This window comes from Plecotus auritus, assembly GCF_963455305.1.
Source record: "Plecotus auritus genome assembly, chromosome: 4".
NCBI classification, from domain to species: domain Eukaryota; kingdom Metazoa; phylum Chordata; class Mammalia; order Chiroptera; family Vespertilionidae; genus Plecotus; species Plecotus auritus.
Window position 1 is genome coordinate 82,199,487 of NC_137775.1, and position 18,320 is coordinate 82,217,806.

The 18,320-nt window shown below is 44.8% G+C and overlaps 1 protein-coding gene and 1 pseudogene across 5 annotated transcripts; both read left to right on the plus strand.

Annotated features, from left to right (window-relative positions):
• The first annotated feature begins 196 nt into the window (after positions 1-196).
• GSTA4 (glutathione S-transferase alpha 4) lies at positions 197-18,315 on the plus strand. Of its 4 annotated transcripts, XM_080664778.1 has the most exons (9): positions 286-509; positions 861-1,060; positions 1,232-1,339; positions 7,925-7,976; positions 9,533-9,665; positions 10,527-10,668; positions 12,273-12,404; positions 16,007-16,145; positions 18,167-18,315. In XM_080664778.1, the coding sequence occupies exons 2-8, from the start codon at positions 1,049-1,051 to the stop codon at positions 16,127-16,129; spliced, it is 702 nt and encodes a 233-aa protein (XP_080520904.1). In that variant the 5' UTR covers positions 286-509; positions 861-1,048; the 3' UTR covers positions 16,130-16,145; positions 18,167-18,315. The 4 variants fall into 4 exon arrangements, with proteins under 4 accessions (XP_080520905.1, XP_080520904.1, XP_080520906.1 ...); XM_080664779.1 differs by lacking the exon at positions 861-1,060 and having other exon boundaries at positions 197-294; XM_080664780.1 differs by lacking the exon at positions 861-1,060 and having other exon boundaries at positions 292-509.
• On the plus strand, positions 5,680-6,020 carry LOC308245929 (cytochrome c oxidase subunit 6C-like; annotated as a pseudogene). The gene has a single exon. The product of its transcript is annotated as a cytochrome c oxidase subunit 6C-like (transcript).
• Positions 18,316-18,320: the final 5 nt, after the last annotated feature.

Genomic DNA, 18,320 nt, shown 5'->3' on the forward strand with positions numbered 1-18,320 from the left:
GCTCTAATAAGAATTGTTCATTAAAGTTCAAATCTAAATAACACTTCAAAGCATACTTAATCTCTCAAAATGCTAAAATTAATGTTAAAACTGGCTTGAATTTGGGCTGTTTTGTCTTATCCAGAATGCCTTGCAGATGGGTGTGAGCATGCTAAACATTGCCTTTTCGATTGGTGAAATCTTCCCAGAGCCTCGCCCACCGGTAGCACCTCCTCCCAGCCAGCTGGTCCCGCCCCGCTGCAGGCTACTCGCAGTGCGCTTTGTGCTCCTCCGGGCGCTGGTAGCGGGTTCCAGGTCTGTGTGCTTCCTGTCGCTCCCACCCCTCTTCTTTTCCCTTCTTTTTGTTTATCCTTCTCTCTGTTCTTTCGGCTCCGAACTCTTATTCCATCATCCATCCCTCAACCCCAACCCTCCTTTTGTCTCCCTCCCCCTTCTTGTCCTTCCCGCCCCGCCTTCGTCTGGGTATTTGTGGGCCCCTTGACTGCAGTTGGGGTCGTCCTTGGCTCAGTGTGCGTATTTTTATTAACTAGCTCTGGGGAGTCTGAATCCATTGACGAAAGAGACTAGGCTTGGATCCTCCGCGGGGCGGGGCGGGGCACGGGGTGGCCGCTGTGGCCCAGCCTGGGCTGAGCGGGCACGCGGGGTACCCGAGTCCAGCCTGGGTGGCCGAGTCTGTAGCCTGGGCGCACTCGAGGGGGCCAGGGCTCACCTCCCAGCGGGGGCGGGGGAGGTGCTGGACCCTGGGCAGCTACCGCAGGCGTGACGATGGACGCACATGTTGCAATACTCGGCCTGTCCACCTTCCAGTTTCTGTGATAATCAAATATGATGATGCGTGTGAAAGTATGACTTCTTTGCAGACGTGCCGGTGGGTGTAGAATTCTCTGCGACCCTCCGCGTCTGGCCTCTGATGGCTGAATTTGGGAAATATTAAGATTTTCAAGCTCAAACTAGAAGATGAATCTGTGATATACAGTGTTAGCACAAATGTCTTTGCAACCAATGGCCCCAGCTTCCCAAGATCCAAACAAGAAATCATAGAAACAGTATGAGAGCCGAGGTATTTTGTTTTGTTTTAATGTTTTAAAATAGTGGAAGGTTTTAATGAGTGAGGGAAAAGGAAAACGCAGTAAAAATAAGCCAGTTTCCTGTGCCCCCGTCGTGCATATTCATTGAGCCCCCAGCACTGGGTTGAGGACACGAATGAGGAGATGCTGCGTGTGTTTTTCAGAAAGCCCGAAAGACCGCCATGGCCGAGAAGAAGCCCAAGCTCCACTATCCCAACGGGAGAGGCCGGATGGAAACCGTACGATGGGTTTTGGCTGCCGCTGGAGTCGAGGTACCTTCTATGCTGTTTCTTCACAGATTTGTCTTACACCTTTGAGACTTTTGAGGAAAACATACATGGGGGAGCCCTGAGGTAGTCCTCTCCCACTAATATTACAGGCATGCTTCATGGAGTCCGAGGATTCCTTCCTTTCCATCTTTTTCCCCTGTATAAATGGTATGTAGTGGATGGATTTCTATTTTGCTTTTGACTTTTACTTAATCATTGGTTTCTGATCTACCACCAATAAATATTTATTAGTAAGGAGAAAAGGAATGAACCTGATATTTGCCAGTTACTCCCAGATATTTGTTAATTATACAAGGTCCCGGTAAATTTTTTGTCTGTACAGTGTTTTTGTTCTGTTCTTTTAGCTTCTTACAGGAATTTCAAGGTAGGAACAAAGATAGAGAGGACATTGCCATGAATTCTATGTACCTTTCACCCAGCCTCAAGAATCGGTTAACTTTATTTGGTCATTACCAAAGGGAAAAGGGGGTTAGAGGGTGGTACAATAAGGTAAAGGGGGCGGGAAATAAATGGTGATGGAAGACTTGACTTTGGGTGGTGAACACACAATATAATATACAGATGATGTATTATACAGTTGTACACCTGAAACCTATATAATTTTATCAACCAATGTCACCCCAATAAATTCAATAAAAAATTTTTTTTAAATCATCAACTTTATGCTAATCTTGTTTTATCTACCTCCTCCCCTCCCTTGTTTTTTGGGAGTATTTTAAAGCAAAATCTAAACATCATATCACATCATCAAAATTTTTTTTTTAAATAGGTACATGCCCTTGACCAGAATCAAACCCGGGACCCTTGAGTCCGCAGGTGGATGCTCCATCCACTTAGCCAAACCGGCCAGGGCCACATCATCAATTTTTACCTCTAAAAGATGAGAATTTTAAAACACGACCACAATATCATTATTACACCTTACAAAACTAACAATTCTTCATTATTATCTAGTACTCAGCCTGATTGTCTCAAGCTGGTCTTTTTTATACTTAGTTTATTCCAGTCTTGATCTGAATCAGGCCCACACATTGCATTTGGTTATATTTCCTTTGGTATTTTAAAGATCTTTAGCAGTTTCCTCTGCATTAAAAAAAAAATAAACTATTTGGGAGAAATTTTAGATTTATAGCAGTTATAAAGATAGTGCCGAGCATTCCCCTATAAGCATCATTCAGGCTCCCTTACTGATAACATCTTACATAACCATTGATGCATGACTAAACTACAGACTTCTCGAAATTAACATTGATGCATGACTAAACTACAGACTACTCGAATTTAATTAGTGTTTTCTCTAATGTCCTTTTTACTGTTCCAGGATCCAGCATTGTATTGAGTCATATGTTTTCGTAGTCTCCCTCCATCTGTGACAGTTTCTCAGTCTTTCCTTTATTTCATGACCTTGACAGTTTTGAAAAGAATTGGTCAGGTTTTTTGGAGAATCCTCCAGTTTGGGTATATCTGATATTTTTCTCATGGTTGGACTGGGGTTCAGGGTAAGAACAGTACAGAGACGAAGTGCCCTTTTCATTGTATCACATTAGGGAATTACATGATATTAACATGATTTCTCACTGGTGCTATTAGCCTTGGTCACTTGGTGAAGGAGGTTCTGCCAGCTCCCTTGTAAAGTGGCCATTTCCCCTCTTTTCTTTAGAAGCGAGTCATTTTTAGCCCACACTCAAAAGGGTGGGAATTAAGCTCCTCTTCCTTTAGAATTCTTATGTAAGGGAGTTTGTCTTTTCCCTCCATTTAATTATTTATTCAGCCATTTATTAATATCAGCATGAACTTAAGTATATTTATTTTTTCACTTTGGGTTATAATCCAGTAATATTTTACTTTGTTGCACAAATTGTTCCAGCTTTGGCCATTGGGACTGTGTCCTTTCCACATAGTCCCACCCCCTTTTCTTTTTTCCTCCCCCTTCATCAATTTTTCTTACTTTCTGACAACAAGATGCTCCAGGCTCTTATATTTTCCTAGCCCTGGCCCTAGAACCAGGTATTTCTCCAAGGAGCTCTGGTCCCTTTTATTAGAAAACTAGAGGCCCAGTGCATGAAATTTGTGCACGGGTACGGTCCCTAGAGGTTGCCGGCTGCTGGCCAGGGCCTCCCTTCCCCTGGCTGCCTGCCACTGGGGCAGGGCCAGCTGGGGGGAGGGGCCATGGTGGTTGGCTGGTCGGCCCCGACCCCTGGTCGAACTCTAGGTCAAACTCCCGGTTGAGGGGACAATTTGCATATATTAGGCTTTTATTATACAGGATGGTATTAACAGCCAAGATCTGGTTGCTAACTATCTTCATTTGTTTCATGCCATTTATTTGTGGAAGAACTGCCCTGTAAAATCAACCCCATTCTGCATTTAGCTGACTAACCCTCATTTTAACATGTTCCTCTTAATTTTTTTATTTCCTGCAAATGGCTAGTTGGATCCAGAGCTGTGATCAAATCCAGGCTCCTTTCTTTCTTTCCATATTTATGTGTGTTTTTCCCCCTGCCAGACTCCAACAGAAGGATACTGTGCACATATTTCTGTTGTACGCCATCATGGAGCATGATGTTTGACTGTCTCCTTTTCAGCCATGCAGCGCTTGATCAGTGTGTTCTGGTGATGTCAGCCTTATCCACACATTGTAAAGTTCCCCCATTACCCTTTCAGATAGTGGTTTAGCAGCTGTTGATCTTCACCATTGCTGGGGATTACAAAATGGCGATTTTTCTATTTCTTTCATTTCACATGAATTAATTAACCATGGTTGTCTTATAAACAGAATTTTCTCACTCGTTAATGATTTAGTTACTTCCAAGTGCAGCTCATAGGAAAGGCAAGATAAATGCTTGATTTGGTCTCTATCAATTTTCAGAATAATGAACTGTTACCCTGGCAACCTCCAAAGATGACAAATAAAGGTCCTTGAGTTTGGGGTTTTGGCTTCTTTGTACACCATTATAACTCTCACACTGTGTTTTACAGTTTTCTAAATTAGTTGATATCATTTTTATATACAATGCTGATTTCTGACTTCTTTTGAGAAACTGGAAGATTTAATGACACCGGGCCCTCATTTGCACAGGCAGCGTTGCTGAGCCTGAGTAAGGACTGCCACTACAGCTGGGCCCTTGAAGCACAGTTCCCCTCAGTCCCTGTTGTCTCGGGACAAATTTTTAATTGTGTTAAGAGGGAGAGTGAAAAAATTCTTGGTCCCATCACCTGAACCTGGTCTGTTTATGTCATCTGTCTAACCCTGTATGCTTCTGAATTTACAATTCTGGTTTATGTAATAAGTTTTGAAATGGATGTCTTATATGTGTATGTAGTATAATGCTTCATCACATCCTCTCTCTTCCCAATCTTCATTGTACCTTGCCCCTCCTGTTCTTCTGAGTCAAGATTCTTGGTTTCATTGATGGAGACCCAACCCTCAATGAATTCAACAAAACAAGAACATGGGTCATGTGACCTGCCTATCCTAGACCAATCACAGTGGACAGGTAGATGGGATGGAATAATTAGCCCAGCGTGACTCTTAGGCTCGCCCCTCTGACCAGGATGGAAGGAGCTTGATTGGCCTCCCTCACTGGGGCTGACCACATGGCTTACAGGAGCAATTCCCAAAAGGTGATATTTGGGAGAGCTCCCCCCATGTCTTTGCCAAAGGATATTTTAGCTAAGTTTGTGTTCATACAGATCAAAACAATCAGGAGGGATGGGCTGGCAGCCAGAGGATGAGTTTGTGAGTCCCAGTGTCACAGTATCTAGTTGAGTCAGCTGGGTACAGCACACACATCTGAGTAAACAGGTAGCAACCTGCTGAAAGGCAGCAGGCCCTAACTCAGGAGTCAGCATCCTCCATCTTGGTCACTGGTTCAAGTCCTTGGACAGTGCTCTGTGCTGGGCATTGCTCTCCACTGCCAAGGGCTCCAATTGCCTGAAGACCCCCGCCCCCAGCCCAGATTCCAGCCAGATCCCCTTCTTAAGAGGGGAATCAACGCATATAAAAGAGAAGACTTAAGGGCTACGAGCTCCTAATGCAGGATGTCTGGTAATTCACTTAAAGAACTGAGCGAATGTTGAAAAAGTGAGCTCAGTTCTCCGAAGTTAGGGAGCAGAGACAACTGACTGTAGATGGAAACCCAGCCACCGGCAGTAATTGGACGAGGGTTGACAGGTCCCTCCAAGCTCGACCTGACTTTTTCCTTCCCTCTCTGTTCCACCCTCTCATCTCCCCTCCAGGGCCATTTCCTTCTTACGGACCGGTAGTTTTACAAAGCTTGATGTGAGCGAGGTCCTCTATTGAGAGCGCCGTGTCCCAGAAATCCCAAACCAGGACCAGAATCACTGGGAAGGACTTGTCTTTAAAATGCACGATGCTGGATCCAGTTCTCCCTCAGGAAGGACATTGGTGTTGGGGAGATAGACTCCCATGTCTTCCAGTGCGTGGCCAAAACCTCAGATGCGTGGCCTTCTAGCCAAGCATCTGCGATTTCATGTTGTTGGAGCCACCGTTGTATCCCTAGGGCTTGCAGCTTCCGACTAGTTTGGTGTGGCCAAACCAAGAAAGAAGGCAGGTGCAGATTTCTACAGAAACTATGATTCCATGGAAGATTTAGAGGAGACGAGGAAGGCTGGTTTCTTTCAGAGCAAAGTGATCTTGTAATGTAAGGAATTTCTTTGGGTTGAATTCCATGGAAGTTTGTCACTGACCTGTGTTCCTGAACTATGAAACATGAATATATGAGCTAAGGAAGAGTTTCTCCAGATAAATAAACAATGAAATACTGTGGGGGGGGGGATCAAATTAAAATGTACAATTCTGGTGTCTCTAAGCTACTGAAGTTGGGCCGGGGGTCAGACGCCCCCTCCCCTATTTCCCATGTGTTTTAAATGGTCATGGTCATAAATTCTGAGAGAGAGCAGTCGTGTGGAGGGAGCACCCCCAGCACCATATCTGACCAGCCAGGCGTTTGGACAAATGCCCAGAACATGGCTGGCCTGAGCACCAGATAGAGTGTCTGTCTGCAGGGGCACTGAGGCCCCTCTCCTCACACCACGGGGACCCTGGCGAATAGCGGAAGCCCCTCTACACCCCGTATCCCAGTTCTCCCCCAAGGTCAGCTGGTTGAGACAGAGGAGGGGGCACTGCCGATTCTGTGTGGGTCAGCTCCCCCTGCCCTTGGCTGACTCGGGAGCAGCACGGGGACAGACATCCGGGGACACAGTGGGAGGAGGCCTCTTCCTGACATGAAGTCGTGTTAGAACATTTTATAATGTCAAGAGAAGAAGAACTTGTTTTCACTCTATTTCTCTCCCCCCACCAAACTTTTTAATCTGCAAGCGTTCAAACCTACAGAAAAATCGTCTAAGAGTACAATGGACACCTTTCAACTAACCTTAATTGTTAGCAATTTACCACATTTGCTTTCTCCCTTCCTCCCTCTCTGCTTCTATTTCCTTCAGTCCTCTGAAAGTAAGTTGCAGACATCAGCACATATCTTCTTCCTGAGAATAAACTGTGCTAATAACCACAATTTCATTGTCACAACTAAGAAAAGTAATGCTACCTTTACAATGTCTAATATACAATCCCTGTTGTCCCCCAAATGTCTATATATCTCTTATATATTTGAGTAGCAGTTATAGCTGTCCCCTGTACCGCCCCATCAAGGATCGAGTCAAGATTCAGGCTTTGGGTTGTTAAGTCTCTTTTCATCTAGAACAGTATCTGCTTCCTCCCGCCCCCATGTTCTTGACTCTTTGAAAGAATCCAGGCCATTTATGTTGCAGAATTCCCACATTCTGGATGTGCTTGGTTTCTACCTCCAGGTTCAGTGTTTTGGGCAATGTTTTCACAGTGCTGTTGTAATCGTCTCATAGCAGCAAGCACAGGACAGCTCGGAGTGTCCCGCAGTGGGCAGCTGAGTCTGACCATGTGGTTGGATAGCTGGTGAGACCTCTGGGTCTCTCCATTGCAAAGAAACATTGTTCCTTTGTCATAACGAAGTAACTGGTGGGGAATACTTTGAGATTCTGTGAATAGTCTGTGCCCATGGCCCAGTAATTTCCTTGTAGGTCGCAAATTAGCTCTTTTCTAATTTTATTAATTAGCCATAATTATACATTAACTAGCATAACTAGCATTAATTCTGTTATATTAAAAAAAAAAAAAAGAAATTTCTTCTCCCCCTGCCCGCTTTTTAGTATCATCATTCTGGACGGGGTGGGGGGGGGGGTGTTTGGTTGGTGTGTGTTATAATCCATAACTGACGTCACTCTTTTTGATGCTTGAGTTGTCCCAGATTTGGCCAGGGAATGACCCGCAGGTAGGGTCCTGAGTGCCTTTGCCTTTGCCACAGCTCTTCGTCTGTGAGCGTCCTTGTTTCCTGACGTGACAGAATCCACCTTTTCTCCCAGGAGCCCTGATCTCTTTAGTGTGCAGTGATCTTTAGAAACCAAGGTGTAGGTACAACGTGTGCTCTTTCCCTGGGATTTCGCAGCAGTTTAACCAGGAGTGTGCAGTCCTGGACCTGTAATGACAGGTACCTTTTCTTTTTTACAATTTAGTTCGAGGAAGAATTTTTGGAAACGAAAGAACAGCTGCAGAAGCTGCAGGACGGTGAGTGTGGCGAGGAGACAACTCGGTAATGCTGGTTTTTTAAAAAGAGCTGACATTTATGTGGAAGGGTGAAGACCCTGCGACACTAAACATTCAGGACAGTGTCCTAAACCAGACCAGCGACGGAATAATCACAGAAACTTTGAGGAAATCGCTTCTGATCCAGGGTCTGTAAGAGCTGAAGGGAGAGAGCAGTTCTTCATTCCATCCACATAAGCCTTTCTCCATCCCTCTCTCCCCCCCTTCCCTCCTCCAAGCTCCTTTACTCCTTCCTCCATCTTCGTCATCCCTTCCCTCCTCCTCTTCCTTGCCCCTCCTCCTTCTCCTCCTCCAAATTCTCTGAGGCATGGGACCTGCGTAAGGTGTGCAGGTAAAAGTCCCCTTTTATGCTGGGCCGCATTTCCGAAGTGAATACCAAACAAATGGAATCAATAAAAGGCCCGCATTAACTCCCGGTCAGCCCTACCCCCTCCACACCCAGGCCCCATAAGAAATACCCAGCCTCCCTCCCAACCTCAGGACGCCCTTGAGTGGGACCAGCTGTACAGGCTGCAATGCCACCTGTCGGGCGACACTGCCTGACAGTCCGAGGCACATGCTGAGCGCTCATTGCCTCTCCGCCCCTACATGCCCCCAGCCTTGGAGCCCCTGTACTCGCATCTCTCCCTGGGGTTTGAAAGTGTTGGAGGAAGGTTTGTTGAAGGAAGTACTGGGTTACGTTTTGACCGGTGGCAGCTAACTTGGTAGTCCGTGGTCTATGGCTGTGAAAGGGACAAGCCCACGGGTGGACCTGCGTGGCGGTGGGTGATTCAGGCATCGTGGTCAGGAGAGTGCAGTCAGGAGAACATCCTATAGGGATGGGAATGTTCTCTTCTGCACTGGCCAGTGCAGGAGCCACTGGCCTCTGTGCCTACTGAGCATTTGAAATGTGTCTAGTGTAACTAAGGAGCCGAATTTTCAAATTTTCATTAATTTAAACGTAGGCTTCACTGGACACGTGCAGCTGCTAGCTACTGTTATTGGCCAGCACAGCTCTGAAGAAATGTCTTTACTCCATTTCCACCCCCTTTCACTGTGGGGAGGTGTTTTTCCAGGGGTGAAAATGAAAGGGGCAAGTTTTGAACAAAACGAGTTTTCAGGCTTCTTCTTTTTAAAAAAAAAATGTATTTTTTATTGATTTCAGAAAGGAAGGGAGAGGGAAAGAGAGACAGAAACATCAGTGATGAGAGAGAATCATCCATCGGCTGCCTCCTACACGCCCCACACTGGGGATCGAGGCCGCAACCCGGGTATATGCCCTGACTGGGAATCGAACTGTGACTTCCTGGTTCATAGGTCGACGCTCAACCACTGAGCCACACCAGCTGGGCCAGGCTTCTTTTATGGCGAAATCTGCTCCCCCGAATGAAGTTGAGGTTACTTATCTGTCATCAGGGGGTTTTATACCATTTCCTAAGGTCGTGTGGCCCCACTATCCTTTTTCATTCCCCAAAGCACTTTCTTAGGGGTCAGGGGACAGGGAAGAGATCTCCTCTAACTCTGGGCTCCCTTCTCAGGTAACCACCTGCTGTTCCAGCAAGTGCCAATGGTTGAAATTGACGGCATGAAGTTGGTACAGACCCGGAGCATTCTCCACTACATCGCGGACAAGCACAATCTCTTTGGCAGGGACCTCAAGGAGAGAACCCTGTAATGTGGCCCCTCTTGAGTGTTGTCACGTGTCAGCTTCCTGATGCCTTGCAGCACCCTGTCTACTTTATGTCTGGGGTCACTAGTGTGGACAGGGAATGGACACCTGGAATGGTCATGAAGGCCAGTTGGGAAAGCAGTACAGAGAATCTGAGTAAAATGATAGAAACGAATTGAATTCAGGTAGTGGAGCCGATATCGGAAGTGTGGTGGTTGCAGGTTTCAACATCTTTAAACACTTTGATAATACTTTTTATCTTTCTTGCAAATCTGTTACCATTGAGTATTAGGAATAGGAAGCTGCTGTGACATCTGAGGCCTGGGATACTGTGCCTTGAGTTATAATTTGAATTCAGAGCCCGGTCCTTGTACCTCCTGGATGCATGGCCCCAGGCAGTGTGTTAAGCTGGAATCCTGATGAGTGTCCTGTGCAGTGGGGGTAGTGATAGCACATTCCTCATAATATCATAGGATTCTGTGATCTCACAGATGCAGTGTTTAGCACCATGCCTGATGCATACCAAGCATTCCAGAAATGGTATCCGCTCTTTTTTTTAAAATAAATGTGGCGTTCCACCCACACTGCGCATGTGTGTGGAGTGAGAGTGAAGGAGTAGGGGCTGGGGAGAGAGGGCCGTCATGGCTATTGTGCTGTCTGATTTGTACAGATCTTCCTGAAGGAATTTTCCGAATTATAACTAGAATTGTTTGCATCTTTCGTCATAAGAGACAGGTGTAGATAAATGTTCTTGGTACTTCAGATGCCAGAGCCTTATGGGAAAAAGCACTCTGAATTCTTAGTTGTGGAAGCCGGTGAGTTCTAAGAAGGGGAAACTAAGAAACCTGCTTTTTCGTTTTAAGGATTGACATGTATGTGGAGGGGACGCTGGATCTGCTGGAGCTGATTATCATGCACCCATTCCTGAAACCAGATGATCAACAGAAGGAAGTGGTTAGCATGGCCCAGAAGGCTATTCTTCGGTACTTCCCTGTGTTTGAAAAGGTAGGTGGCGGAGAAGCCTATGAAAAGAGCATAACCAGGCCACCAGGGACCTGCCACCAATGCCCCTTCCAGCTCAGGACAGTGTGAGGCTGAGCCCCGCTGGACTAAGCCGGCTGGACCCCTGAGACCTGACAATAGCCCTGAGCACAAAGCCAGGGTGGCATGGAGCTCTCAGACCCACTGGGACCACATTATTCAGAAGTCTGGGAAAATCTGGGCTCACCACGTGGAGCGTCATCGTTCCTTAAGTTCACCTGGTGCCCGCCCTGTGTAAGATACAGACAAGCAGCAACTCCCTAATCCATTTGCTCTTTCATCCCATAGACGTTTGCTGAGCAGCGTTGTGTCAGACATCCTACTTAACAGTTTGATGTGAAGAGAAGAACCACTGCTCTTTATTCCCCTTTGCTCTTTTTTCTGTTTTGTAATTTACCTTGTCTTACTGCTTTTCTGAACTTCAAACTCCTTTTTCTCAGCTGAGAGGAATTGTGTTTGAATGTTTCAAGTAAAAAAAAAACACACAAAAGAAGACAACGTAAAAATATGGAATTGGCAAATGTCCTCTGCCATCTTCATGGAATTAGATCTGAAAAGGGGAGGTATTTCCTGGGTGTTTCCGTCACTTGCTTCCATGCTCTCTTGCCCACAGGCACTCCGTGGATGTAAAATATGCTAATGCAGAAATGTGGGGTGACCTGGGAGGAGCAGGTGCCTTGGGGAAAGGCTGTTGCTGGTTATGTCCCTGTGGCCCAGATAATGTCAGGGCTCCTCCCAACACCTGAGCTAAAAATGGTTACCCCTCTTTTATACATAATGAAACAGAATCACTGAGAGATGGAGTGATGTGCCCTAGGAGGAGAGCTGGGAATGAAACTCAGCCCTCGGACTACCAATGCCGCATTCATTGTGCTCCCCCACGCTGGCTGCACTGGCTGTTTGATTTGGAATCATGTGCGGGGTCCCTGTCAATCATACACACCACACACACATCCTCACACTCATGAGCACCTGAGAGTTCTCTGCCAACGGGATCTTCCCTCTCCTACCATGGTTCCTATGACTCTGCACCTCTATGGTACTCTCAGAATGGGAACAAGACGAACTCTCATGCTTTTCATTTTTTCTGGCTTAGAAGCATTGCAAGGAAGCCTGCTTTTTTATAGTGACGTCCAGTTGATCACGACGAGTGCTGATGTTTGTACAAACCACTGGCAAACAAGATCAGACTCCTTGGCGAGGATCTATAGCTTATTTCTTAAAGCGCTCTCCACCTTCCCCAGTCTCCTGAATTCATGAGAGCTACATCATTTCTGCAGATATATTTATGGAATCGATGTATTCTTTGAAAGCATAAATCTAGAATTAATATGTCCTTTCCCTTTACAGTGTTTCATTCAGATATAAAGCAGATATTTCACGGTGCTGTAACTTCTATACCTTTTGTCCACGCACATTCTGATATAGGGAGCTTCCTCTTAATTGATGGTACTAATAAAGAGGGGAAAGGATAAGGCCGGAGTGTCACCCCTTCTCAGATACAGTTCGAAAGCTTCATCAGCCTCTCTGTAGAGTACTGTGACCATGCAGAACACTTACTCATGCAGGTTCTGAGGGAGCATGGACAAAGGTTCCTCGTGGGCAATCAGCTGAGCCTTGCAGACGTGGTTCTACTCCAGACCATTTTGGCTCTAGAGGAGAAAATCCCCAATATCCTGGCTTCATTTCCTCACCTCCAGGTAAACAAAAGCACATATTGGAAGATTGGCCCAGAACTTTTAGGCCTGCCTTGGTGTCTGTGGATTGGTTGGCTGTGTGTGTGTGTGTGTGTGTGTGTGTGTGTGTGTGTAACTTTTTTAGAGTCTAGTTGGTAAAATGAAATGAAGGTACAGGCTTGAAATTGTTTTTCCACTCCCCAGATCTGTAGAGATGAAAGATCACTTATCTTCGTTTTGTTCCATAACTACACTCTTGGGACAATTCCTAGAGTTAGCCAATAGGGACTTGCCATAGAAGTCATTGCACGGGCAGGGTGCTCCTCAGCTGTTACTGCTCAACGTACTGACGGGGCGGGCATGAGCATCAGCATCAAAGACAGTCTCCTCACCAGGGTATGGCTCCCTGTCTCAGAAGTCATGTGTTAAAGTGGAAATGTCCAAGCCTGCGTTCTGAGAGTGAATAAGAGGCACCCTGAACGTCATCCCAGAGTTCCCACCATTCCTCTTCCCAGAATTTCCAAGGAAAGATCTGTGTGTGGCTCAGCTTATTTCTCACTGTTGTTCTGGCAGGATTGAGGATAGAATTTTGAAGCAGAAAGGGGCTTTAAAAAACAAACCTTTTCCAGAGCATTCACTATACATGTGAAGAAATAGAGACCCAGAGTAAAGAAATCAGCAGCTGAGATGGCCCAGCTAGTGGGTCCCTGAGTTTTGCTTGGAACCTTAGCCTATATCTGCAAGTCCGATGGGGTTTTCTCTATCCTGGGAGTTGGCAAACTACAGCCCCCCACCCCAGGCCAAATCAGGCCTACCACCTGATTTCGTACAGCTCTTGAGCTAACAATGACATTTGCATTTTTACATGGTTGGAAAAAGTGCCAAAAGAGTAATAATATTTCATGACACATGAAATTATATGAAGTTCAAATTTCAGTGTCCATAGATAAGTTTTATTGGCACAAAGCCACACCCATTCATTTATGCATTGCCTACGCTGCTTCCCTGCAACCATGGCAGAGTTGAGTAGTTCTGTGAGAGATAATGTATGGCCTTTAAAGCCTAAAATATTTACTAGTTGGTCCTTTATGGAAAGATTGTCAACCCTGATATAGACCACATTGACACATCTTTGACCAAGTTGTCAAAGGCCAGGAAAGGCACATACTTCATCTCCAAAGAGTAACACACATACTTTAAAAAATCATAATTTTTCAACCCAGCAGGTGTGGCTCAGTGGTTGAGTGTCGACCTATGAACCAGGCAGTCACTTGCCTAGGATGCAGGCTTAAGGGAACAAGCTTTTCAATATTGGTTCAATTCCCAGTCAGGACACTTGCCTAGGATGCAGGCTTAATCCCCAGTAGGGGGTGTGCAGGAGGCAGCTAATCAATGATTCTCTCTCATCATTGATGTTTCTATCTCTCTCTCCCTCTCCCTTCCTCTCTGAAACCAATAAAAACATATTTAAAAAAGTAATAATAATTCCAAATCCAGTAGGCATCAACCAGGACAACGACCACCAGTTTAATGCATATATCCAGAAAATGAGAATAAAAATATTCAACAAGGCAAATAGCCATTCTATAGTTTAACCATATGTTCATTTCTTTTTGAAGTCACAGAGATGAACATTGTTTAACTTGACTTGAATACCAGTAGGTCCTTGAAGTAGACTAGGGACCTACTGGTGTTTTCCATCCATAACGCTAGTGACATGTGTTTAAATGCCAGGCACTTTTGTGTAAATACAGTTTTAATCTCTGATAGATCAAGCATTAATATTAAAGGACTTCAGGATCTAACACCAGATCTGAGTTTAATTAAAGGGTCATTCCTACATTAACTAAAGAGTTTAAAAAAGTCAAGAGTCACTATAGTTTTATTATACTCTAGAAGCCCGATGCATGAAATTCATACACTCTGGGTGGTCCCTCAGCCCGACCTGCACCCTCTCGCAGTCTGGGGAGCGGGCCTAAGCTGGCAGTCGGACATCCTTAGTACTGCCGCAAGGCTTCTGGCTGAGCAGTGCTCCCCCTGTGGGAGCGCACTGAACACCAGAGGGCAGCTCCTGTGTTGAGCGTCTGCCCCCTTGTGGTCAGTGCACATCATAGCGACCAGTCATTCTGCCATTCCATCAATTGGCATATTAGCCTTTTATTATATAGGATGGTAAGTATAAGCCCCATGTAAATCTTTAAATGATAAATCCTAGGGAACAAGCTTTTCAATATTGGTATAATATTCAAAAGTAGGTAGTACAAATATTTCAAATAAGTAATAAAAAAGGATTGTCATATTTACATAGAATTGACATGATTAGAATAGTTTTTGTTAATATTAGTAACATGTATGTTTATGTGTGTGCATACTTAATGAAGGCTGTGCTTTGTTTACAATCAACAATTAATAAATACTAGCTTTTTAAGTAAATGACCTCTTTACTTTGAAAGATTTTATTAGAATAATTATATATAATGGATATACACTTCTTCATATAATTAAAAATTTTTACTGGATCAAATAGACTTTTTAAACAAAAATATTTTTATTAATTTCAGAGAGAGGAAGGGAGAGGGAGAGAGATAGAAACATCAGTAATGAGAGAGAATCATCAATAGGCTGCCTTCTGCACTCCCCTTACTGGGGATCAAGCCCACAACCCTGGCATGTGCCCTGAGGGGAGATCGAACAGTGACCTCCTAGTTCAGTGGTCGGCAAAATCATTAGTCAACAGAACCAAATATCAACAGTACAACGATTGAAATTTCTTTTGAGAGCCAAATGTTTTAAACTTAAACTTCTTCTAACGCCACTTCTTCAAAATAGACTCGCCCAGGCTGTGGTATTTTGTGGAAGAGCCACACGCAAGGGGTCAAAGAGCCGCATGTGGCTCGCAAGCCACAGTTTGCCAACAACTGTCCTAGTTCATAGGTCAAAGCTCAACCACTGAGCCACACAGGCCAAGCTCAAATAGACTTTTTTCTCAGTTACTGAGAGTTGGTAAGATATAACTCTATGAATGAAAAATATGATTTATTTCTTCCATTCCAGTTTACATAAATATTTGGTATCTGAGCCCTAGGCTACAAAAAATACAACTGGCCATCTCTCACACGTAGCCTGAGAGAGGATTCATTTGCTGTTAGAAGTGAAAAAGTCCAAGAAAGCGGACTCTTAAAATCTAAATTGTATTATCTGGTGACTTTTTAAAACACTTTTATTTAAATGACTCATGCATTTTCTCTGGGCAGATCAATATTTTTAAGGTATTCCCCAAGTCTTTTATTCTTTTCCCTTTTTCTTTTTCTGTTTAAGCCAGTATCATAATCCTATTCTAAGTATATTTTTAATATTGCTATCTCTGAAAAAAATTCACATTTTGGTGTGAACCGTGAGATTTGCATAAAGCCTGGTCCAGATACCAGCCCCTATTGGCAGAGAGTATAAATAATCGTACCTGGAGATCAGACCCTAAACAGTTGCTGGGTTACAGTTCTGGTTGGATCCCTGTAGTAAATTTTTTCTGAACAAACTTTGATAGATGGCCATTTTGAACAACCATATTTTCACAGTGACTCATACCTTTGTGGTCAACCTTGAATTTCTGTGTTTTCCATTTTCAGGAGTACTCAGTGAAAGTAAGTAATGTCCCCACAATTAGGAAATTCCTTGAACCTGGCAGCAAGAAGAAGCCACCTCCCGATGAGATCTACGTGAGAACCGTCTACAACATCTTTATGCCGTAAATCAACACTGATGTTTGTGAGTGAGAACTCGCCCCTAGAGATCGCTGTGTCCACACTAGTACCTTAGTTGATGCCAGGCTGCCTGATCCCCGCTCTGTCGTGGTGCTCTGTATAATTGTTCCTAAGTTGGGTCTTTCATGTCAAGGAGATCTCTTGTAGAAATACTGACACGTTTGTGTCCAGTGGATAATTGTTATGGGTCCTTTTTCTGAAAACCTTTGTGGAGAGGCTGACACTTATGTTAGATCTGATCTGAACACATTTCCTGATAACAGGATTGGGCAGGAACTCAAGTTCTCCCCAGAGCTTCTTTTCACCTCTCCTTATCCCATTCTAAACCCCGTCTGGTCTCTTCCCAATTTTTAGTGTTTAATAACAACAGAATATCTAGTGAGTATCTCTCTCTGAGCTATTATAATTCCATGTTAGTGATGAGTGCAGTCGATATTAGCCAAAATAAAGAATTCACAAATCATTGTCCTGTTGCTAGATTTTTAAATTGAATTATTTGGAATCTACAATTACATGGTTCAAAAAAATATAAAAGGCTGTACAGTTGGAAGTATTCTTTTCAGCCTTGCCCCCAGCTACCTGGTTCTCCCCACAGGCAAACATAGTTATCATTTATATATCTTTCCAGTTATATTTTATATACTAGAGGCCCGATGCACGAAGATTCGTGCAAGAATGAGCCTTCCTTACCCTGGCTGCCGGCACTGCCTTTGCTCTGGCCCGGAGCCACCATTCGTTCTTCCCACGCTGCCCAGAGGCCCAGAGCGGCTGGGGCAGTGTGGAATGCCTGCGTCGTCGCCATGGTGACAACGCAAGCATCCCGCCCCGCCCTGCCCCCTCAGCGCCTGTGCATGCAAATTAACCCACCATCTTTGTTGGGTTAATTTGCATACTCACTCCTGATTGGCTGGTGGGCGTCGCGAAGGTACGGTCAATTTGCATCTTACTCTTTTATTAGTATAGATGTGTTAGAAAATATAAATGTATGTCACGTTTGTCTTATTACTCATGTTCATTTGTAGGCTTGAATTTTTTGCATTTCAGACTGAAAGGATGGTTTATTCATGCTGCTTTAAACATGTGTTGATTTTATATTAATTGAGCACCTATTATGTGCCAAGCACGGTTCCAGGAGGCAGAACCCTAGAACAGAGCCCCTGCTCTAGGGAAATGTACCACACAGTGGGGGAGATCGATGTGTAAACAGCAGAAGTACTTTTGGAAAAGGAAGAAATGCTGGTTTTGAACTATCTCATACTCAGAAATTTAAAAACTAAGGAAAACCCCTTTTTTTATGAGGGCTTATAGTGGGGTCACATTCATCCCTTACTGCAGGAGGGGTTTTTGCTCGGATTAAAAAAATTAAAAAAAGTCATGAGGTGATCATTAATGCCTATCACACTCATAGCAAGGACCTTGGTGTTTTATTGGAAGAAAATCAAGTGTAGACATCCAGGTAGTTGTTTGTGTTCACGCTTTCACAGTGTGAGCACGCTATTGTCACGCTAATATTTAGAATTTCTGGATGAGCAAGGGCTTGGTGATACGTGTAGCACTGGACCAGGCCCCAGGAGCAGTGGTGGCCAGTCTCCTGCTCCTGAAGGAGACACCCAGGCTCCAGCCAGTATCCCGAGAGCAAGAGCCAAGGAAAAGAAGAAAGCGAGGGAGTGTGTAGGGAAAAGACTCACCCTCCCCAAAGGCCCGACCAAAGACTGGTGTGACCTCTGCCTCTGGGAGGTAACCTCTAAGTCCTTGGAATGTCATGCCTGATAGGAGTGTCTTTGCCTGGCGGCCTTAAGCCAGCCAGATAGTAACTAACAGTGTGATTTGAGCCACAGCAATAATGCCATGTAGGGTGGGGGTTTTGGGTCTTGTGGTGTCAGCTCACCTATGGAGGAGCTGGAGTCGGATCAACCACATGGCAGTCAATTATGCCCATGTGATGGAGCCCCAATAAAAATCCGGGACTCAAAGCTTGGGTGGGCTTCCCGGTTGACAATACTCCATGTCCCACATGGTTGCCAGGAGGAGTTCATGGGCCCACGGCTCCACAGAGAGGACATCTGGAAGCTCAAGTTTGGACCCTCCTGGACCCCGCCCCTGCGTCTCTTCCCCTGGCTGGTTTCCGTCTGTATCCTCTCCCTGTAATAAATCGTTGCCGTGAGTATAACAGCTTTCC

Coding starts and splice junctions, on each gene's coding strand:
- GSTA4 (XM_080664778.1), top strand. Junction 1,340..7,924: donor TGGCTGCCGCTGGAGTCGAG/GTACCTTCTATG, acceptor TTTACAATTTAG/TTCGAGGAAGAATTTTTGGA. Junction 9,666..10,526: donor GACCTCAAGGAGAGAACCCT/GTAATGTGGCCC, acceptor TTTCGTTTTAAG/GATTGACATGTATGTGGAGG.